The sequence below is a fragment of the Neoarius graeffei genome, chromosome 5, assembly GCF_027579695.1.
Source record: "Neoarius graeffei isolate fNeoGra1 chromosome 5, fNeoGra1.pri, whole genome shotgun sequence".
Taxonomy (NCBI): Eukaryota; Metazoa; Chordata; class Actinopteri; order Siluriformes; family Ariidae; genus Neoarius; species Neoarius graeffei.
Window position 1 is genome coordinate 59,920,631 of NC_083573.1, and position 23,931 is coordinate 59,944,561.

At 40.8% G+C, this 23,931-nt stretch overlaps 2 protein-coding genes across 5 annotated transcripts; one reads left to right on the plus strand and one right to left on the minus strand.

Moving 5' to 3' along the window:
- The first annotated feature begins 938 nt into the window (after positions 1–938).
- On the plus strand, positions 939–9,366 carry smpdl3b (sphingomyelin phosphodiesterase acid like 3B). The gene is made up of 8 exons (XM_060922158.1): positions 939–1,052; positions 6,550–6,766; positions 6,959–7,056; positions 7,179–7,322; positions 7,479–7,648; positions 7,763–7,943; positions 8,143–8,276; positions 8,398–9,366. Exons 1-8 carry the CDS (start codon positions 983–985, stop codon positions 8,758–8,760), a joined length of 1,377 nt encoding a protein of 458 aa, XP_060778141.1. The 5' UTR covers positions 939–982; the 3' UTR covers positions 8,761–9,366.
- mecr (mitochondrial trans-2-enoyl-CoA reductase) lies at positions 9,008–14,458 on the minus strand. 4 transcript variants are annotated; one of them, XM_060922162.1, is made up of 10 exons: positions 14,113–14,458; positions 13,934–14,031; positions 11,416–11,547; positions 11,200–11,265; positions 10,967–11,069; positions 10,722–10,824; positions 10,469–10,542; positions 10,269–10,329; positions 10,115–10,187; positions 9,008–9,587 (listed from the first exon to the last, which is right to left on the minus strand). In XM_060922162.1, the coding sequence occupies exons 1-10, from the start codon at positions 14,316–14,318 to the stop codon at positions 9,430–9,432; spliced, it is 1,074 nt and encodes a 357-aa protein (XP_060778145.1). In that variant the 5' UTR covers positions 14,319–14,458; the 3' UTR covers positions 9,008–9,429. The 4 variants fall into 4 exon arrangements, with proteins under 4 accessions (XP_060778145.1, XP_060778144.1, XP_060778143.1 ...); XM_060922161.1 differs by having other exon boundaries at positions 11,200–11,268; XM_060922160.1 differs by having other exon boundaries at positions 10,773–10,824; positions 11,200–11,343.
- Between the last annotated feature and the right edge of the window lie 9,473 nt (positions 14,459–23,931).

The following is a 23,931-nucleotide window of genomic DNA, read 5'->3' on the forward strand; positions in this document are numbered from 1 at the left end:
CAGTGTAGAGACAGGAAATGAGCGGGAGAGAGAGATGAGGAGGGATCGGGAAATGAACTCGGCTCGGACTCGAACCCGGGTCCCCGGATTTATGGTATGGCGCCTGAGCCACGACGCCCCCGCAATTGCACTTTTACACTAATTTGCATTTCTGGTTAGATGCAAATTGCATTTTGTTGTTCAATGACAATAAAGTTGAATCTAATCTAATCTAATTGAATCTAAATCACTGTTGTATAAGTGCAAGCAGCAAAAAGACTGCTAAGAGGCCAGGGACTGTTATTGTGTTTCTGGCCAATAGATAAGAGATCTATTATATGACAAAACAGTATTTATGTTGCCTACTAGGTGTATTATGACAAATTGAACATAACACTTTCTTTTGTGAATCATTTTGCTGAAAATCAATATTGTAACTTTCCAAAGATTTTAAACTATAGGTAAACTAAATAAAAGCCACATTTTTAAAGCAAGCACCAAGAATATGCTACATAGGATTTTATCAACATTTTTCCTCCTCTGTGGATACGGGTTTAGAAGCAATGTTGTTATTAAAACACTGACTCATGAAAACTGTATCAAACTGTCAGTCAGTAGACTCTGGGACACATTATAAAAATAAAGATATTACACATAAAATTGTTTGTTATTTATTTATTTAAACTATTTCACCTTTTACAAGTTATCTAACTTGTACTATGCGTTACAACGTGTGCATGCCTTTAAATCAGCTAATGACTGTAAACTTTCATAGCATGGACAAAGTCCTCATCTCACTTCTTCTTTATGGTTCCAGGGTTGATGGGGTTATTCCAGTTAGTTAAGGGCTGAGATATTAATGTGAGTCATTCTGCTTGCTCCAGCTGTTCTATCCTATCTGTCATTTTACTGTCAGTTGGCAATTGCATGCCTCTGCTGTTGGATAATATTGAATTCATGGCCAGCTGCTTTCTGCTTTGGCTATAGTTGGATAAGTCTCACGATGGACTGCATCTTGAAAGTTCTTTTTCTTGCTGTTTTAAGTTTCTCTGGGCAAGGCAAGCTGCTGACAGGTGAGTCTGTAAAAAAATTATGTGTAACATGTTCTGTACATCTGTAAAGATGAAATAGGTTTAGAATGAGGATTACTATCTTTAAATGTTTCCAGAGTATGTAACTGGATAGTCTACTATATACAGTGGATATAAAAAGCGTACACACCCCCTTAAAATAATAGGTTTTTCTGATGTAAAAAAAAAATGAGACCACGATAAATAATTTCAAAACTTTTCCCACCTTTAATGTGACCTATAACCTGTACAATTCAGTTGAAAAACAAACATCTGTTTGGGGGAAAAACATAAAAAAAAAACGTACAATAAGTTGGCTGCATAAGCACCTTTTGATTTAATTACAGCATTCAGTCTTTTTGGGTAGGAGTCTATCAGCGTGCCACATCTAGACTTGGCAATATTTGCCCACTCTTTCTTGCAAAAGCGCTCCAAATCTTTCAGATTGCGAGGGCATTTCTTGTACACCCTCTTCAGGTCACCCCACAGATTTTCAAATGGATTTAGGTCTGGGCTCTGGCTGGACCATTCCAAAACTTTTTTGGGGTCATTGTCATGCTGAAAGATGAAATTCCTCTTCATTTTCAGCTTTCTAGCAGACATCTGCATACATGTCAACCTTTAGTTACCCATGCCCTTACAACATCTGTACTTTTCCCTTACATACACCCATGAGCCCTTATACACGAGAAAAAATTCCAATATATAATCCAAAGCACCGATTTGTTTTATTCCACATTATAGACTCCTATTGTAATAGGCATATTTATCACACTGCATCAAGTTAAAGGGATCAAATAAGCGTGTACTGAATAAAAAGAAATTTTAGATTCCAGAGAAAACAACTGAATTAAAAAGGACTATATGTACAGTCAAGTAAACAATTGTTTACTAAAGAGAATGACTGACTGAACTATAATTAATTATTTAATATACATTGTATCAGTAATACCAGAATTATTGATGTAAATTTTGCAAATAAGATGTATTAATATTAAATAGTTCATAAAAATTACACAAAGTTCCATTTGACAAGTGTTGACATCACCTACAATATTATATTCCACCAAAGAAAATTACTTGAAATATAACAGCAGTACTAAGTAGGTATGTTAATTAAAATAGTAGGTTACATGTAATAAATTATATATAATCAGGTCAAACAGTAAATGAAGGTTAGTAAAAGTTCCATTTGAGAAAGTGTCGACACCACAAGCAGTGTTAGATCCAACTAAAGATGACTGAACCACATCAAGTATATTATGTAAACAAGGATAATTGAAAATATTAATAAACTATGAAGTTAAATTGAAAAGCTTCCCAGTAATTTCTCATCTCATCTCATCATCTGTAGCTGCTTTATCCTGTTCTACAGGGTCGCAGGAAAGCTGGAGCCTATCCCAGCTGACTACGGGCGAAAGGCGGGGTACACCCTGGACAAGTCGCCAGGTCATCACAGGGCTGACACATAGACACAGACAACCATTCACACTCACATTCACACCTACGGTCAATTTAGAGTCACCAGTTAACCTAACCTGCATGTCTTTGGACTGTGGGGGAAACCGGAGCACCCGGAGGAAACCCACGCGGACAACATGCAAACTCCGCACAGAAAGGCCCTCGCCGGCCACGGGGCTTGAACCCGGACCTTCTTGCTGTGAGGCGACAGCGCTAACCACTACACCACCATGCCGCCTCCCAGTAATTTATAACAGGAATTTAAATCTTATTCCTTTTTGGAGTGTTCTTTGTTGTACAAAGATGTTGCAGATTTGGCACTAGCTATAATATCACTGCTTGGGTAGCAGTTGTAGCTCCTCATCACAGTTCATTTTAATTTTCAGATATGCAGTTAATGTGTCTGCAGCCAGATTTTTTCTGTCCTCAGTATGAATTTTCCTAACCAATGAAAAAGCCCTCTCACTATCTGCATTGCTATGTGGGAGGCACAGCAAAGCAGTAAAAAGTTGTTTCAGCATTGGAAACCTGCAACACCGAGAGCAGTTTTTACATCGAAGATCTTTCCCCAGTATATAATGTTATTTACCAGCTTACGGTCGGTACGTATGGTGAAATACCGTGACCGAGGTCTTGAAAGTACTGAGCGAGGCCTTCTGGGTCAGTATTCAAGGCCGAGGTCACGGTATTTCACCATACGGACCGACCTTAAGCTGGTAAATAATATATTTATTTTTTTCTTTACCAAATTCTAACAGAAAACGAGAGCACCCAAAAGGGAGAACAGAGCCGAGCTGCCATTTTGAATCCTCTTTCACGGCTATAATGCAAATTGCTTCCTGCTCAGCATACGAGTGCACTTCCATGGCAGGAAAAAAACTACATTTTGGCGCCTATGTAGTCCCCTATTTATACAAAATTGAGTCATTCAGGATTCAGCCATGTTTTTGCTTGGCGTTAGCAAGTTAGAGGTTTTTAGCTTTCTCCTGAAATGTTTTCTTTAATTTTGTCTTCCTCAGGGTAGTAAAACTCGCTTTCGCTGTGAACACTGTCGTTATCGCTATCCATGCTGTAAAATTAATGCTATTTTGAATCCTCATTCACGGCTGTAATGCAAATTGCTTCCTCCTCAGTATACAAGTGCACTTCCATGGCAGGAAAAAAAAATCCCTACATTTTGCCGCCTATGTAGTCCCCTATTTATACAAATAGGAGTCATTCAGGATTCAGCCATGTTTTTGCTCGGTGTTAGTAAATTACAGGTTTTTAGCTTTCTCCTGAAATGTTTTCTTTTATTTCTTCTTCCTCAGGGTAGTAAAACTCGCTTTCGCTGTGAACACTGTCATTATCGCTATCCATGCTGTAAAATTAATGCTATTCTCCTGAGAATTGCTGGCAAAAATTTACAAGATTTTTGATAATCTTATAAATAAATCTTATTTTAAAAAAAAAGATAAATGTTGACAAAAAATGCTACTATGTTTGTTGTTGTTGTGAACGAACAAGTTGCCAGAGTCTGTACCCGGGGCCCGTAACCGGGGCCCATCCAGCCAGCCAATCAGAGTGCAGGATTTGGACCGTGAAAAAAATAAACATCTATTATTTTCCTGGTCAATAAAAGAAAATCAGAGCACGGCAAACATGCAGATGGCGTTAAATTGCTTCCATCCCCTACTACACATTTTAGAGACAGGTTACTAGCTGTCATTACCACCATTACTCTTCATTCAATACTTTTCCAGTTTACTGATGACTGATGGTAGTCATGGGTGTTGGTCATCTGTGTCAACATATAATGTCTATCAGCAATTAAAATGTTTAGGGAAGCGAAACCAGAAATCGCCGGGTAACTATAGTTGCCGTTGTATAAACGGTGACTCCCAGTATCGCCTCCCTAAATAATCATGATAATGGAGGAAGCTTTCCTACATGCAAACAGTAAAAACTTAAAAACAAACCAAAAATGCTTACCTGTGCAGTCTTTGAATCGGGAAACATTTTTTCGCTTGCTGCGAAAAATGGTCTGCCACAGTTGGGGGGATGTTGTGTTCCATGAGAAATTGGCAGAACATAACTTCTGCAGCCATCACAGAAGTCTGGGCAGTCCGAGCCGATGGACTTAAATGACTGAGAAAACCACATGCAACTATAAAACCACATACTGTAAATTGAAAATGGTTCCGTTTCATTGGGCATGTGTGTTTGAAAAAATAAATGGTGGATGCTAAGAAAATTTTCTCGGAGTAACGGAAAAAATCTCTGATACAAAACGTAATTTTCCTGTATGAAAATCAGTGTACACCGTATTAGCCAAAAAATTGCATTTTCCCATACAAAATATGGGGAAACCGTATAACTTGACACGTATGCATCTGAAGGTTTGGGGCCAAAATTGACTGGTATTTAGAACTGTTCATAATTCCCTCCACCTTGACTAAAGCCCCTGTTCCAGCTGAAGAAAAACAACCCCAAAACATGATGCTGCCACCACCATGCTTCACCGTGGGTATGGTGTTCTTTTGGTGATGTGCAATGTTGTTTTTGCACCAAACATACCTTTTTGGAATTGTGGCCAAAAAGTTCAACCTTGGTTTCATCAGACCATAACACATTTTCCCACATGCTTTTGGGAGAGTTGATGTATTTTTTTTGCAAAATTTAGCCAGGGGGCGGCACGGTGGTGTAGTGGTTAGCGCTGTCGCCTCACAGCAAGAAGGTCCTGGGTTCGAGCCCCGGGGCCGGCGGGGGCCTTTCTGTGTGGAGTTTGCATGTTCTCCCCGTGTCCGCGTGGGTTTCCTCCGGGTGCTCCGGTTTCCCCCACAGTCCAAAGACATGCAGGTTAGGTTAACTGGTGACTCTAAATTGACCGTAGGTGTGAATGTGAGTGTGAATGGTTGTCTGTGTCTATGTGTCAGCCCTGTGATGACCTGGCGACTTGTCCAGGGTGTACCCCGCCTTTCGCCCGTAGTCAGCTGGGATAGGCTCCAGCTTGCCTGCGACCCTGTAGAAGGATAAAGCGGCTAGAGATAATGAGATGAGATAATTTAGCCAGGCCTGGATGTTTTTCTTTGACCCTACCTCATAGTCCAGACATATGGAGAATACGGGATATTGTTGTCACATGTAGTACACAACCAGTACTTAATAGATATTCCTGCAACTCCTTCAGTGTTGCTGTAGGCCTCTCGGCAGCCTCCCTGACCAGTTTTCATCTTCTTTTCATCAATTTTGGAGGGACGTCCAGTTCTCTGTCATGTCACTGTTGGCCCATATTTTCTCTACTTCTTGATGACTGTCTTCACTGTGCTCCATGGTATAGCTAATGCCATGGAAAAAATTTTTGTCCCCTTCTCCTGACTGATATCTTTTAACAATGAGATCCCTTTGATGCTTTGTAAGCTCTCTGAGAACCCTGGCTTTTGCTGGAGGATGCAACCGAGTAAATGTCTGAACTTTATTTGGGGTGAATCAGTGTCATTTTAATTGATGGTAGGTGTGAACCCAAAAAGACTGAATGCTGTAACTAAATCAAAAGGTGCTTCAACAAAGTATTAATTTAAGGGTGTGCACACTTATGCAACCAGCTTATTGTACTTTTTTTTAATTATGTTTTTCCCCCTGATAGATTTGTTTGTTTTCAATTGAATTGTACAGGTTATACTGTAGGTCACATTAAAGGTGGGAAAAGTTTTGAAATTATTTATCGTGGTCTCAGGTTTTTCTGATGTAAACAAAAATATTTTAATGGGGTGTGTACACTTTTTATATCCACTGTAGTTAAAATTAGTGACAGTATGATAGGAATAATAAAGTTTAAAAAAAAATAGCCCTTGGCTCTTGAGCCAAGTTTGGAGTTCACTATAAACCTGGGTAGCAGTGCTAAGTTTAGATATCATAATGAGCTACCATACATGTTAAGATTATGTGGCACGGCTTTGAAGTAATGACACGAATGTAACTTTGGTGTCTCAATGTAGACTGAAATGATGCACACTGGGAATGCATGTTTCATCTGCGATTTTACATTCATGAATTTCAGGTAGCTTTTGGCACATCACAGACCTTCACTGGGATGATTCGTACAGATTAACAGATGGAAACTCAGGATCAGTGTGCAATTCGAGTGGGGGTCGTCCAACCCCACAAGCAGGTAAATTTGGAGACTATTTTTGTGATTCACCATGGGACCTCATCAGCTCCTCGGTGCATGCCATGAAGGATATCCTGCCTGATCCAGACTTCATTATTTGGACCGGGTATTCATTGTCATTCTTGATAAACATTTTCTTTGGGCTAATCTTTAAATATCTAGATGTGCACTACCTTCCCTTTTTAACACAGAAATATAATTAATTTATATTGATAATTATTGACATCCACAAAATATTTTTCCACCAGCACTGATAGTTTCTGATATTTAATGCCAAATATTTGAACCTCCTCTACAGAGATGATACACCTCATGTTCCGAATGAAAAGCTGGGAGAAGAGGCCGTCCTGAGGATCATTGGCAATCTCACACACATCATAAAAACACTGTTTCCTAGTATGTACTGTCAAAAACAAAGGATTCTATACAATTTATGTAACTATATAGACCTTAGGTGAGTCTGGCACAATTAAAATTGTGGATCATTGTAGTGTTTGGCTACTTTTCTGTTTTCTCAGAAACAAAGGTCTACTCAGCTCTGGGCAATCATGATTACCATCCAAAGAGTCAGTTGCCACCCACACAAAGCAACATTTATGAGCAAATACAAAAGCTATGGGAAGACTGGCTGGATCCTGCATCGAGGGATACTTTTAAAAGGGGTAAAACAACCTGGCAGTCTTGCACACTGGGCAGAAGACAATGAAGAAACCTCCCCAAACACTGATTTAATCATGGATCTGATTGGCATTTTTAATTTAAGAAATTCTTGAGAACGTCTATAATTAAGATGAATGAATTTTGTGTTTTGTTTTCAGGTGGATATTACACAGAAAAGCTACTAAACCAAACAGGTTTCAGAGTTCTTGTCCTAAACACTAATCTGTATTACGACCAGAATAAAATTACAGAGAACATAAAAGATCCAGCAGACCAGTTTAAATGGGCAGACCAAGTGCTCACTGAAGCTGCCAAAAACAAGGAAAAGGTCACATTTTTGTTTCATTTTAAATACTTGATAAGTTGTGAACAAAGTGTAAATAATGTGAGCTTGTATCATATAATGTTCATATGAATAGCACTGGTTCTCTCCCTTATTCAGGTGTACATTGTTGGTCACATTCCACCTGGTTTTTTTGAGAAGAAACGACATAAGCCATGGTTCAGACCTGAGTTCAATCAACAATATATCAAGCTTATTCAGAAATATCATGACATTATAATCGGCCAGTTCTTTGGTCATCACCATACCGACAGCTTTCGGATGTTCTACGGTACATCAGGTATTATCAGTCATACTGATTGTGAACATGTGTCATGTTATAAATTTTAACAATGTTCATAAATTAGAACAAGCAGAATATTGGTAAACTGAAATGGCAAATAATTGTCATTTGAAGTGTATAGTTTTGCCTGACGTGTATTCAGTCGTTAGGTTTAATGTTTTCTATCACAAAAAAAACCCCACAAACATTTGTACAGGATCTCCAATCAGTGCAATGTTCCTGAGTCCAGGAGTTACACCTTGGAAAACAACACTACCTGGAGTGGTAGATGGGGCAAATAATCCTGCCATTCGGGTCTTTGAGTATGATAATAAAACACTTTTGATTGAGGTAACAGTCTCCATCTTGAAATATAATGGATTATTCTTTTCTTGACTGCTATTTAAATTTTTTTTTTTAAATCACTTTTAAACAGAATGTGTGACCCAGTCTTTTCCATGGAACCTTTTAGGACATAGTGACGTACTATCTGAACTTGACCTATGCAAACCTTGCACGTGCACGGTGGGAGAAGGAGTATCGCCTGACTGAAGCGTTCAGAGTGCCGGATGCCTCCCCTGCCTCCATGCACCGTGTGTTGGAACAGATAACACATGAGAACTGTTACCTGCAAAAGTATTATGACTTCAACTCAGTAAACTACGACCTGTCAATATGCAACGCAGATTGCCGTATTGACCATGTGTGCGCTATAAGAGAGGTGGGCTTTGAGGCTTATGAGAAGTGTGTGGACAAAGAAGGGGCTTCTTCTGCTGTCCCAGCATTTCTGACTATAGTTTTTGCACTAACTGTAAGCCTGTGGGCTAGCTACTAATCCTTTAGTACCCTTCCCATTACAAGCTCTTTTGTGCCTTTGGAAGTGATCTCATTTTATCACACCAAGCCATATTTTCCTTAATCTGAGATTCTTTCAAATGATCTACAACCCCCTTTCCCCATCTACAATCCCATATCAAATTCAAAATGTGCATATGTTGTTCAAAAAAAAATTACATTTCTCCGTTTCAACAGTTGATACGTTGTCTTTGTACTATTTTCAATGAAATACAGGGTTTACATAATTTGCGAAATCAACACATTCTGGTTTTATTTATATTTTACACAGCGTCTCAACTTTTTCAGAAATGGTTGGAGAGGAAGAGGCAAAAAGGAAGTAGGGTAATGGGTTTTTCGTTTTGTTTATTAACAGACAGTTTCCTTCTCTTGTTTAGCCCTGCACAATATGTAATACAGATACACCAGTTATGAGAGCTCAAGATTAAAATACAATTTTATAAATGTAGATAAATCTATATGCTCTGCATTGTGTAATCTTGCTATCAAAACTGCTTATGCAGTTTTGCAGGATTTGAGGCTTCAACTAATATGAAACATTTGTTGAGTACATAAGTGGATAGCGTTTGTTATATTTTAATGTTAAAAGCACAATTTGTACACTGACAATGTAATTATTACTATTGTTAAAACCTGAATGTGTGTGGGATCACATGACCAGAATTTGTTTTGAAGACATGTATGGCTTCATGGCATTGTCCAGAGCTTTGTGGAAGTCCTTCATGTCCACTTCAGTGCAGGACGGGGCGGATAGCTTCCCAGCACGGATCAGAATACATAGCTCTTCCAACATGACACGCAACACATCTGGGCAAATCACAGACACAGTTTAAGAAAGATAAGACTTCCTGTCATCTCATATCATCTCTAGCCGCTTTATCCTGTTCTACAGGGTCGCAGGCAAGCTGGAGCCTATCCCAGCTGACTATGGGCGAAAGGCGGGGTACACCCTGGACAAGTTGCCAGGTCATCACAGGGCTGACGCATAGACACAGACAACCATTCACACTCACATTCACACCTACGGTCAATTTAGAGTCACCAGTTAACCTAACCTGCATGTCTTTGGACTGTGGGGGAAACCGGAGCACCCGGAGGAAACCCACGCGGATACGGGGAGAACATGCAAACTCCACACAGAAAGGCCCTCGCCGGCCACGGGGCTCGAACCTGGACCTTCTTGCTGTGAGGCGACAGCGCTAACCACTACACCACCGTGCCGCCCCAATTCTTCTCATATCATATAATATTTGTTTTACACATACGTCAGGAGAACAAGGGTGTTAATTCAAAAATCCTCTCCTAACTTACTCCCTTAGAATGTTTGTTCTTACCATGCTTATTGTCTCTTTTCCACTGCGTGACCCAAAACCCTCGTACTTTTACGTCCTTGAATATGAGAGCACTCTAAACAGAGAAACACAGCTGAACCAGAGAACAGGAAACCTCAGCAACTGCAGATATGCCTTTTAACAGGTTTTAGCTCACCACAGGCACAGTAACTGGCTGCTTGGCCATCCCTCCATATGTCACCATCGTGCCCCCAGTCCTGCACAGAACACAACACAAACTACATTGGCAAAAGTCTTTTCTTTTATCAGGTTTTGTTTCCCTTAATAAACATTTTTCAGTTATTTTATAATTTTGAAACACTAAAACCACGTTCCTTTCTCAGCAATGCAACTTACTGCAAATGCCGAAGAAGCTCTGTGGCACTTTTTCCTCCCACACCGTTAAGGGCTAGTTTAGGTCGAGGACAAACCTGTATCAAATAAACAATAAGTATTAAAACTCTGCATGTTCAGCACAGCTTTCACACATTTTCTTGTTTATTATGAATACTTTGGTGTTGCTCTAATAAAAAAAAAAAAAAAAAAAAAAATACAAAAAAAAAAAAAATCTAAAACTAAAATCTCAAGATGATTTTTTTAGGAAATCAGCCTTAAAGATGTCCTTCATTTCAGGCTTTCTTAATGTCTCCTCTTTAATCACATGTGTGGCTCCCATCGCTTTTAGTCTGTCAGTCAGCTGTTGAAGGTCTGGTCTGGATAAGCAAATCAAACATTTATTTACACTTAAGTCATGAATAGGCTACAATTTATCTCTAAACTATGTTTTGAGCTGAGAAAATGCTGCCAAGATGGCTGTATAACAAATTAACACGACCCTTAAAGGGATCATTTTACCTGTCTCTGACTACATTGATTGTATGGACACCCTTTACTGCAGCTATCTGGATCACAGCCTGTCCAACTCCACTGTTAGCTGCATTCTGGATGACTGTGTCTCCTAAAATTACAGGTTATGATAAATGCACATGAGACATGACCCCTCTCAATCAGAGTGAAAACTGTTCCAATTTAACATGAAGCCAGTATTATACTGAACCTTTTATCATCAAGATAAAAGCATAAATTACCAGGCATGAGACTCTCAAAATCAGAGAGCATTCGGAATGCAGTGCAAGGGTTGACTCCTAGAGTGGCTGCTGAAAGGAGAGAGATATCACTGGGCACTCTCACCAAATCATTCTCTCCAAAAACGGCAGCAGTTCGCCATGTGCCTATACAAAAACATCTGAATTTAAAAAAGTATATTAGGGATCCAGGATCTACATTAAGGTGCAAGGACTCACCAAGACCAGCATCTCTAGGAATGACCCAGTCACCCACTTTAACCGTTTGGACTTGGCTGCCCACTTCCAAGACCTGACCCACTCCTTCATTGCCACCTACAGCTGGAAGATCAGGCAGGATAGCATAGGTTCCTATTAAAAGCAGACAAAGCATGTAAATATCAGTGGGTTAAATGATTCCCGTCATCGATGCACATCTACTTAAGATAAATCAAGAAGCTATCTACCATTTGCTTGTGCATATTCAAAGTAGATTGATATAATGCACTAATATAAATGTGTTTGTTGTTACTGTTAAGCAGGTCTAGCAAATATGCTGAGAAAAAAAATAAAGCTTGCTATGACTAAATACAGGCCAAGCTGGCCAAACTGGGAGACCATCTTTACCAGTTAGTAAGTTGCATCAAGCTTCCTTATTGCTTGACTAAACCAACCGATCAATATTTCAGATTTTCTAATGATGTTACCACTTAGTTTAACAACTCTTTTTATTGGGGTTTTCAGAACATTTACAAAGACAAAACATGTAAACATTCAAAAAAGAGAAAAAAGGAGAAAAAAAGAGGAAAAAATAAGGAAAAAAGACAAAAAGGATGTCAAAAGAATTGGTTTTGGTGACTCTTAAATAGAGAGACTAGTTTGTAGGAAGAGTAAACATGTTACTGAAGTGCTCTATAAAGGGTTGCCAGATCTTGTAGAAATTATCCTCATGCTCTCCCAGTGAGAACTGAATTTTTTCTAAATGCAAATGATGCATAACATCTTTCATTACCACTTATTTACTTTAAAAAAAAGGCTTGTCTATGATGTAACAACAGTAATGGTTTTCTTATTCCAGACTTAACAGCTGGAAAAGATGGTCAACCTGTTTAAATAACTTTAATAAAACACGGACAGCATAGCTCCATGCCCTTCCGTTCTATAGAAACAAAGCCAGACTTCCTCCACCGTGTTGTCAAATTCGGAGCTGCATGAGAGACCAGAGTTAAAGTTAGGTGCACCTACTCATTTGGAAGCCCCATCCCAAGGTCCAACGTGTCACCACAACTGTCAATCACATCATTCCTAAGTGTAGCCACACCTTCTGACAGTACAGTAGAATAACATTGTAATTTCTAGGGGAATTTTAAAAAATGTGCAAATATCAGCACAGGGAAAACTAAAATGTTTGAATTAGGTGCTGGAGATGGAAAGAGTTTAGAGGAGAAAAGGGACATAATTGGCTTTTTGTCATTGAAACCCGTGTGGATGGACGCTGCTTCAGCCTGCCAGCAGGGGCGCTAGAGCTGCAGTACTTTCACACGGTCCACTCCTGTGTCCGAAATCACTCACTACATAGTCCTCTATATAGAATTCCCTAGATAGTGAGTAGTGAATGACTGAGTGATTTCGGACACAGCCTATAAATTCTTCAGTCAGTGGTTTTGACCGGCTTAAGGCCCGGTCCCACTGGCCGATGGACACAAAACGTATGCAAAAAGGACACAGCGGACGAGCAAAATTTCGGGGGTGGCTCTATCCGTTTTCATCCGCTCCAGAAATGGCGAAAATTTGCGAAAACAGAACGGAAAAGAACGGTCGTGGGTAGTATATAGCGGGGATGTTAAACGCATGTTCATAGGAAGCCTAGCGGATGAAAGCGGATGGAAGTGGATGACAGCTCTGAAGGGGTTACCGGTGATAACTGAGAAGCGGACGCATAGCAGAAAGAGCGGATGCATAGCGGAAGATGGGGCTGCATCACGTACGCCTAACGGAAACAAAGGGGATGTTGCGCGGATGTATATCGGATGCAGACCGATTGTCCGCTAGGTGTCCTTCTACATACTCTAGACATACTCCAGACATCCTAAATATACGAGATACATCCCAGATATAAACGCTTTGTCCGTTTTGAATACTTTATATACGAGATGCATACGCTTACATCCTTTCTATTTCCGTGCTACTAACGATGAATAGACGTTTCATGTACCTTATCTTTCCTCCCTCTTTCCGTTTTCAGCTGCAGCGGATGAGAGTTGCGAGGATGCCCAGAGGATGCAGAGAGGATACAGCAGACGGTTAACGGATGATAACGGACATAGAACGTTTGTTGCTCGTATATGTCGCGGATTTACATCGTACACGGCGGAAAGTTCATCCGTTCTAAAAGTTTTGTGCAGCTCAAAACTTCTTGCGCGGATGAAATCACAGTGGACGGATGCTCGATGGATAGAGCGTATGAAGCACGTATGCAATGAGTACACAACAGATGCATAGCGTTTTCCAACGGATGGCAAAGATTTTTTTTACGTTTTACATCCTCTTTGCATCCGTAAGTGCAGTGGGACCGGGCCTTTAAGCAGATAGTACCTGGTCAGAACAACTTTCGGCTTATAAATATAGCTGAATGGATTTTTTTTTTTTAGTTATTTGCTCGACAGAGTTTTCTCAGGTACATCATGCAGTCAGGTAAAATAAATGTCAAAGCTAACCGTTTAACCTCAATAAAGACTTCTGCTCGAATAGTTCTTGCCTTGGATCATGTTTATATCCGAGGGGTTGATGGGAGCTGCAAGCATTTTCACAAGGGCACTTTTAGCTTCTAGGGCAGGAAGTCTGAGAGTCTCCAACCTGCCAATGACAAAAGGCAACAGAATTTATAGCAGGTGTGTGGAAGTGGGAATGTGTTTGTATGATGTAGACCGTGCTTACTGAACCACTTGTGATGGATCTCCGTGACTCTTGTACACTAACGCAGTGCTCTCTGTGACTGGGGGTCCTGTTGAAAAGTCACAGTGAGTTATGTTGCCCTGGAGCACAGTCACACCACTGGACCGAGTCCGGGATCCAGAGACTAAAACTCTTCCACACGCCGAACTATAACACGACAAAACCCGCGCAAGACGCCACACTTCCATTATCTTACCGCAGGGTTTCTTAACTATATCCTCTGTGATGTTTATCTTTGCATATTATCCGCACTCTGAAGTGTCAACACACAGCTTAGCAACAAGACGTTGTACACTAGGCAGCCATATGGTTGCGCAATTCTATAAAGACTTCTTTTTCATTGTTTTATGGCGGTTGGCAAACAGCTTTTAGGTGCATTACCGCCACCTTCTGGACTGGAGTGTGAACCAGAACGTTTACTACACTATTGTGCTAAATTATAATTTAAAAACAGCCCTATCTGACCTCATCTGCAACATCTCTCTGATATCTAGTGTCATATGATTCCTTTTAAGTGGCTGTCTCTCTTGTTGATACCTAGGACAAGCCAACATCACATGCTCCACCGTTTCCTGTAGTCCATAATATTCACATCTACCAGTAGCATGCTTATCCATTATGTTTAATGTACTGTTCAGCCCAGTGTAACCAAACCTCATCCTTAATATAATGTCTTCCTCCTTTCTATTTCTATTGCTTCCTCTCATTTCTCCTACCCAGTGGCGGCTGGTGAAAAAAAATTCTTGGTGGGGCTGGTGTGCCAATAGATTTCCCTGCCTAGTCCAGTATAAGCATTCAAATGAACAGTCAGAAAATGACAATTCCACAATAATTTAATTTCCTTCTCAAAATCAGCAGTTTCACAGATAAAGTAAATTAACAATTTACAGCTATATTAGGCTCCATTTATGCTTTGGAAAGGAGCGGTATCAAATATAATACAATACTCAAGTTCTTGAGAGAAGTTTACAGCAAGGATATGATTTCAGCTGAATCTATACAAATCAACTGTGTGTGAGAGAGAGTGTGTGTGTGAATGAGTGAGAGAGGGGGGAAGGTTTCTAAGGTGAGTGTGGGACTGAGTGATTGTATGAAAAGAAATAGAGAGAGGTGGTGTGTGTGAATGAGTGAGAGAGAGAGAGAGAGAGAGAGAGGTGGTGTGTGTGAATGAGTGAGTGAGAGAGAGGGGGAAGGTTAAGGTGAGTGTGGGACTGAGTGATTGTATGAAAAGAAATAGAGAGAGAGGTGGTGTGTGTGAATGAGTGAGAGAGAGAGAGAGAGAGAGAGAGAGAGAGAGAGAGAGGTGGTGTGTGTGAATGAGTGAGTGAGAGAGAGGGGGAAGGTTAAGGTGAGTGTGGGACTGAGTGATTGTATGAAAAGAAATAGAGAGAGAGGTGGTGTGTGTGAATGAGTGAGTGAGTGAGAGAGGTGGAAGGTTTCTAAGGTGAGTGTGGGACTGAGCGATTGTATGAAAAGAAATGGAGAGAGAGAGAGAGGTGATGTGTGTGAATGAGTGAGTGAGTGAGAGAGAGAGAGAGAGAGGTGGTGTGTGAATGAGTGAGAGAGAGGGGGAAGGTTTCTAAGGTGAGTGTGGGACTGAGCAGGGCCCGCTCTAGGTCTTTGGCTGCCCTAGGCGAGATTGAGTTTTGGCGCCCCCCCCCCCCAGAAAAAAAACCCTCGAATAACATCTAAATAACACTTTAATCTAATCACTCTATTCTATTACTATTAAACAATGTACGGTGCATGGACAATAAACAAGAAGTCATTTTTTTTTTTTTTTTTAATATTTTTATTAGGATTTTTTTTTTTCATACAAACAAGAACATTACACAATTCAAAAAAAAAAAAATAAAAATTGATAACGAGATTCTTTTATGAAATAATTAAAATATTAAAGCTACACAGTACAAATAAAACAAAAAGGGGAAAAAAAAAAAAAAAAAGGGAACGAGAGGGTCCGTCAGTTAGGGGGCAGAGACTGGAGAGAGTGGAAGAATGTAAGAAAGGGAAGCCACTTGTTATAAAATTTAGCAGAGTTACCGTTCACTGAATATCTGATCTTTTCCAACTTTAGAAAAGACATGACGTCACTGAGCCACTGACGACTCGAGGGAGCTTTAGTCGACTTCCAGTGGAGTAGAAGGTGGCGTCTTGCCAGTAAGGAAGTAAAAGCTAAAATATCCAATTGATGAGAGGTAAACCGGTTATGGTCCTCTGGGAGCCCGAATATAGCAACATGGGGGGAGACTTTTATGGTCACTGATAGTATTTTAGACATGGTATCAAAATAATTCAACCAGAAGCAAGAGAGTAGCGGACAAGAGTAGAACATATGGGTTAAATTGCAGGATGAGGCATGACATTTGTCGCATTTGTCAGCAATACTGGGATAGATTTGAGACAATCGAGCTTTGGAAAAATGGACTCTAAACAGTACTTTAAACTGTATAAGTGTGAGACGAGCACAGGATGAGCTTGTGTGAATTTTCTTAAGAGCAGTGTCCCACCAGTCATCCTCCAAGTTTAGATCCAGTTCATCTTCCCAGGCAGTCTTAACTTTAGTAACTGGTGAGCAATCAAAAGAAAGAAGTTCGTTATAAACTTTAGAAATAAATGATTTTTGAAGTGGATCGCGGTTTAAAAACACCTCCCAGTGTAGAGTAGGCGGTAAGGAAGGAAAAACTGGAAACAAAGCTTTAGCGCAGTGTCTAATTTGAAAGTATCGAAAGAGATGAGAAGGTGGGAGATGAAATTCTTTTGAGAGATCTATAAAGCTGCGAAAAATACCATCCTTGTAAAGGTCTTTAAAACATTTCAGGCCTTTATTATGCCATGCAAGAAAGGTTGAATCTGTAAACGGAGGTTGAAATAAATTATTCTTCAGTAAAGGAGCTAATGTAGACGCTGACTTAAATTTGAAGTGCTTCCTAAATTGATACCAAATTTTAAGTGTGGAGAGAACCACTTGATTATTTGTAAAGCCAGAGGGGTTAGATGGAATAGAAGAGGTAAGTAAAGCAGGTAAGGAGGATGAAACACATGACTGTGCCTCCAAGTTGCACCATGGCAGATTGGTAGATTTGAACCAAAATGAAATTTTATGAATATGTGCCGCCCAATAATACAGTTGGAAATTCGGAAGTGTCAATCCACCATTGAATTTACATCTCTGAAGTATGGATTTACGGATCCTGGGAGCCTTTCCACACCATAAGAAATCAGAAATAGTTTGATCAATTGTTTTAAAAAACTGCTTTGGCAGGAAAAGTGGGAGACAATGGAACAAAAATAGAAATTTGGGCAAGATGTTCATTTTAACTGCGTGAATTCTTCCAATTAACGAGAGAGGCAAGCTTCTCCATCTTTGGAAGTCAGATTTAATTTTAGACATTAAAGGTAAAAAATTAGCAGAAAAAAGTGACTTTAACGTTCTAGTAACGCTGATCCCAAGATACCTAAAGCCAGACAGATTCATCTTAAAAGGGATATCTGACTGTGTAAGCTGTGATGCTGAAGCATTAATAGGATAGCATTCACTTTTAGAGATATTCACTTTATAGCCTGAGAATGATCCAAATCTCTGGAAAGCAGATAAAATTGTGGGAATGGAAAGGACAGGATCTGAGACATATAACAATAAATCATCAGCATAAAGTGACAACTTAAATTCTGTGCCCAATCGTGAGATCCCTCTAAAAGTTGAGGAGGACCTCAGAAAGATTGACAAGGGCTCTATAGCTAGTGCGAACAATAGAGGAGATAGGGGACACCCCTGTCTGGTACCACGGGTTAGAGTAAAAAAACTGGATTGGATGCCATTAGTGGAGATGCTTGCTTGTGGAGATGTATAAAGGAGACGTATCCATGAAATGAACCCATTTCCCAGTCCAAATTTCTTTAGTACAGTAAATAAATAGTCCCATTCAACCCTGTCGAAAGCTTTTTCTGCATCAACCGAGATTACTGCTTCGGGTGTTGTTGTGGTAGTTTTAGAATAAATAATATTTAGGAGTGTGCGGACATTAAAAAATAACTGCCGCCCCTTAACAAATCCAGTTTGCTCATGTGAGATAATAGTTGGTACAATGTTTTCCAGGCGACAGGCCAAAGCTTTAGCAAGGATCTTAGCATCTACATTTATTAATGAGAGAGGTCTGTATGAGCTGCAGAGATTTGGATCCTTATCTTTTTTTAAGAGGAGACTTATGGAGGCTTGCCTTAAAGTGGGAGGGAGAGTGCCATGTTCCAGTGATTCTTTATAAACAGCATGCAGTAAAGGGAGCAGTTTTTCCTGAAATCTCTTAAAAAATTCAACTGGGAATCCATCAGGGCCAGGAGCTTTGTTATTTTGCATGCTACTCACAGCGAGAGTGATTTCTTCTACCGTTAATGGGGAGTCAAGTTTTTTAGCAGCATCTAAGCTTAACACAGGAAAATTGAGGCTATCCAGGAATGAATTCACTTCAGTGGTGTCAGGTGAAGATTCAGATGTATATAAAGAGGAGTAAAATGAGTGAAAAACAGAATTAATGGTAATGGGATCCTTATGCAATGAGCCAGATGAATCTTTTATCTGAGGGATCATACGTGAGGCTGCCTGGCGACGTAGTTGATGAGCCAGGAGCCGACTTGCCTTGTCGCCATGTTCATAATATGTGGAGCGTGATCGTAAGAGAAGTCGCTCTGCATCACTAGTGGTAATGAGATCAAATTCAGTCTGTAAATCAACACGTTGTTTAAGTAAACTGGGAGAGGGGCAAGTAGCGAGTTGTTGGTCCAATTTGGCGATATTAATAGAGAGTTCTTGCAATTTGGTTTTACGGGACTTATTCAAGTGGGCAGAGTAGGAAATAATTTGTCCCCGCAAGTATGCTTTTAATGATTCCCACAGCAATGAACAAGAAACAGGTTCCATATCATTCTGATTTATAGAGATATAATCATCAATTTTAGTTGCAATAAATTCTGTGAACTTATCATCTGAGAGAAGTAATGTATTGAACCTCCAAGGTGTTGAGTAACGGGGTTGTGAAGAAAACTGAATATCTAAAGAAAGAGGAGCATGGTCAGAAATAACAATCGGGTGGTAATTGACAGACAGTACTTTGGGAATTAGTTTGGCATCAATAAAATAATAATCAATCCGAGAGAAAGACTGATGCATCTGAGAGAAAAATGAATATTCCTTGGTACAAGGGTTATAAAATCTCCAAGGATCAATGCAACTGTTCTTAGACATAAAATCTGAAAGTGACCTTGACATTAAAGAAGGGATCAGAGTTTGTGGGTTAGAGCGGTCTAGGTTGGGATCAATTACACAGTTCATGTCCCCTCCAATTATAAGAAGGCTGTTGTTCAATGAGGGAAGACATTCAAAAAGTTTATTCATAAAGTGTGGATCATCAAAATTGGGGGCATATATGTTAACTAATAAAACGGGAGTATGGAATAGCGTGCCTGTAACAATTAAGTATCTGCCGTTTTTGTCTGATATCACCTTAGAAGCTGAAAACTGGATTGACTTACCAATTAAAATAGCAACCCCCCTGGCTTTAGAGTTGAAATTAGAGTGAAACACCTCAGAAACCCAGGAACATTTAAGTCTGACCTGATCTTTGACGCGCATGTGGGTTTCCTGCAGAAACACTAGGTCAGCTTTAAGACGTTTCAAATGAGCAAATATCCTTGATCTCTTAATTGGACTCCCCATGCCTTTAATATTCCAGCTCAAAAATCTCACAGAGGACCCAATATGTGGAATATCAGGAGTACGAGCGTTGGTGGACATATGTTAAGTTCCTAGAGATAGAAATAGACTGAAAACGGACCCCCAGGGAAGGAAGGAAAAGAGGGGAAAAACGCAAAAAATAAAAAAAACCCACAAAAAAGAATAAAATAAAAATAAAAAAAAAAAACACCACACTTACAAATTGAACCCCCCACCCCGCCCCATTGCACTTACAACGACCCCATCCCCAAACGATGGAGAACCCAGTGCTAACTCCACAAGGAGTCAGATCCCCAAAACGAAAACTTGCGGCTTTGAGCATGACTATCGAGCTTCGGATTGAGCTCCTGCAGTCCTAGCAACATTTGACAGATCGGTACAACCAATCAAGTCCAAGTGAAAACTGAAAACCACACATTGTGCGTATATGAGAATAATAAAGAGGAAACAAATGAAATAAAGTAATAACTGTCAATATTAACTGACTCTGCTTCCTCAAGGTTGTGTATCATTTCTCGGTTCTCTCACTACTGAGCGATCTGATGAATGCACTGGCCTCTTCTGGTGATTTAAACTCCTTCTCTGCACCGTTATGAGTGACCCGGAGGCGCGCCGGGTACAGCAAACCAAAGCGAATCCCCGGTATTTCGCGGAGCTGGCGTCGGACCTCATTAAAGGAGGCTCGGGCACGGGCCGTCCTCGGAGTGTGGTCGGGGAAGACAGAAAAACTCATGTCTCCAATCTTGATCCGTTGCTGAGCCCTGGCTCGGCGCAGTATGTCCACACAGTCTGTATGGTAGTGCAGACGAGCGATTATGGGGCGCGGGCGCTCTCCGGGCTTCGGTTTCGGCTGGAGAGTACGATGAGCGCGGTCCACGAGAGGCTCCTTCGCGAGGTTAAAGGCCTCCTTGAGCAGAGAGGAAACAGCTGTAGCAGTAAAGGAGGTGGAAAAGTCTTCGGGAATGCCCACTAGCCGTATGTTGTTGCGCCGCGATCTCGCCTCCAAATCCTCGCATTTATTGTCCAATCTCGTCAGTTCAGTTGTCAGATGCTCCACTTTAGCCTGTAAGGTAGTAATGTCGTCGGCGCAGGAGGACAGCGATGTCTCCATTTCACCTACGGTAGTCTTCAGAGTGCACACATCGGACTGGATGTTTGTAATGCTACTGGATAATTCAGTCTTCACTGCCTGTAGCTCAGCCTTGATATTTGACAAGTTTTCGGTCAAGGCAGCCTGAAGCTCAGTTTTAAAAATAGCCGACATCTCAACACGGAGTGACGAGAGCAGCTCGGCCTTAAAGTCGTGGAAAGCAGCGCCGCCTGCGGCTTCAGCCAGACCAGAAGAAGAATCACTACGAGGCGGGGATGTAACGTGCGAAGCAGGCCGCGGTGGCTGCACAGGTACTTTAGGCTTTGGAGGCATTTAGATCGGCAAAAAAAACCAGCGTTAAATTCAAATTATGGTGGTGGAGAACACACACACCGAAAAAAGATACAAAAGGTGTACCTAAAATAGGGTTTTTTAAAGGTTGCTGCAGGAGCTCGGAGAAACGCGTCCTACTCCATTAGTCGCTACACCGGAAGTCCCAAGAAGTCATTTTTATCTTTTTCATTATTGTTATTATTGTTAATCATTATTCACATAAAGTGTCACAAAGTAAAATGACCACACAAATTCAATACATATCTCCATATAATGGGCAAAAACTCTTCCGCACCCTGTTCAAAGTGTAGTGCATGGACAATAAACAAGAAATTATTTTTAGTTTCTTTTTTGCTATTAAAAGTTAAGTCATCTCTGAAGAATTAACAAATTAAATGAATAAAAAATTCTACAATTCTAAATTGTGCAAACTTAAGCACCCTGTTAGGACATCAATCGGCTGTATTTTCAAACAAAAGTGCTATTATGGGTACTTTGTTATTGAAGTAACATTACAATGGGACTCGTCTGGTCTTCCTAATGGCAAATTCCTTGATAATATCATCAAATGATATTTCTCTTGAGATCTCTTGGTTGATGCTCATTAGAGCAAGCCCATTCAGACGTTCTTGACTCATTGTTGACCTTAAGTATGTCTTCAGCAGTTTTAATTTTGAAAAGCTTCTTTCAGCAGAAGCTATAGTCACAGGTAGTGTAACAGCAGAGGTAAGGAGCGCGTATTTCTACATCCCCAGCTGCATCAGAGGTGTTGTAAAAAAGGTTTTCAACCTTTCATGAGCCAGGGCGCACTTTTTTCAATGCAAAAATCTCAAGGCACATCACCAGTAGAAAATGTTGACTGAAACTAAAACGCTGTTGCCAATATTTACAATATACAGTCATTCTATAATTTTCCACGGTACACTTGGTGATCTCTCACGGCACACTAGTGTTCCGCGGTACTAGAGTTCGGCAGCACAGTGGTTGAAAACACTGTACACCACTGATGCACTTGGTAACATCTCCATTCAATAACTCCATCCCTCCTTTTTGGTGGGGTTTTGGTCGCCCTTGGCGCCCCTGGGCACACTTTGCACTCTAGGCAGTTGCCGGCGCTGGTAAAGAGAACACATCTGAGTGCTTGTTTCGTTTCTATGCAGTCTTGATGCACTGAGATTGTTTCTTGTTTTCAATGCGTTTATTATATTTTCCTCCAGGAAGCTCTTTGCAACATGGTTGCTTGAATTTGTTTTATTAAAAAAAAAAAAAAAACATGCCAGGCACCATTGGAATATCTCGCTGCGAAACGTGTTCAGTGCATAAAAGACCTTTACTTCAGCCCAGACTGCTCAACGACACCGACAGACTGCTCCAAGTGCAGCCATATTCAAAACAAGCAACAGATCTATGTCAGTTATCTACGTTATGCAAAAACACTCTTTAGCCTACAACACTTATGGCCCTTTTCCACTACCCTTTTTCAGCTCACTTCAGCTCGCTTCAGCTCACTTCAGCCCGACACGGCTCGCGTTTCGACTACCAAAAACCAGCACGACTCAGCTCGTTTCAGCCCTGCTTAGCCCCTAAAACTCGCACCGTTTTGGAGTGGGGCTGAAGCGAGCCAAACCGTGCCGAGTGAGGCTGGGGGCGTGAGCAGACACTCCCCTGTGCACTGATTGGTGAGGAGGCGTGTCCTCACATGCCCACACACGCCCCGCAAGCCCGGAAGAAGAATAATTACGAATTACGAGAATTTCTGAAGCCTTATGCGCCTCGCCTCATCTATACGCTCTTGCCAGTATCTGTTGGCGTTGTCGGTGACAACAAGCCACAGCACCAAGACCAGCAACACTAACGACACCATGTCCTCCATGTTTATTGTTTACTATTCGGGTCGTGAGACTACCGCTGAAAAGATCACTGAATCAGTGACATACAGAGCATCATGGACGAGTTCGCGGAGCGCAAGGCTCGTCGTATGCCCTTCAAATAATGCGCGCAGTAGGCTATTGATGTTTTATTATGAGCCATGTACAGTATGTCGCCTAATGTTTTTTTGTTTCTGAGTTACATGTTCGTTTGAAGGACTTAATGTACAAAATAACATAGTTGCACCCCGTAGTGTTGAAATTGGTAAACACAGTGCATTCAGTGAGGTTTGCACCGCCCTCCTTTTATTTCTGACTCTTCCTGTCACCGTTGCAACCTCTGAGCGCTCATTCGTATGCCCTTCAAATAATGTGCGCAGTATAGGCTATTGATGTTTTATTATGAGCCATGTACAGTATCCTAATGTTTTTTGTTTCTGAGTTACATGTTCGTTTGAAGGACTTGATGTACTAAATAACATAGTTGCACCCGGTAGTGTTGAAATTGGTAAACACCGCAGTTGCGGACATTTTGTAGCCTAAAATGATGTTATGATAAGCTTTAATAAAGGGCCCGGTCATTTGCCCCGCCCCCGGCCCGGCTCTGACTTGTTCCGCCACTGTCACTGATGTCACTGTTTGCGCTGCTTAACGACATCACGTGACGTCCACCCACTTTCGCTAACTCCACCCAATGTGTCCACCCACTTCCAGCCAGCACGGTTCAGCGCGGTTGTAGTCGAAATGCAACTCCAACAGCCCCGCTCAGCTCGACTCAG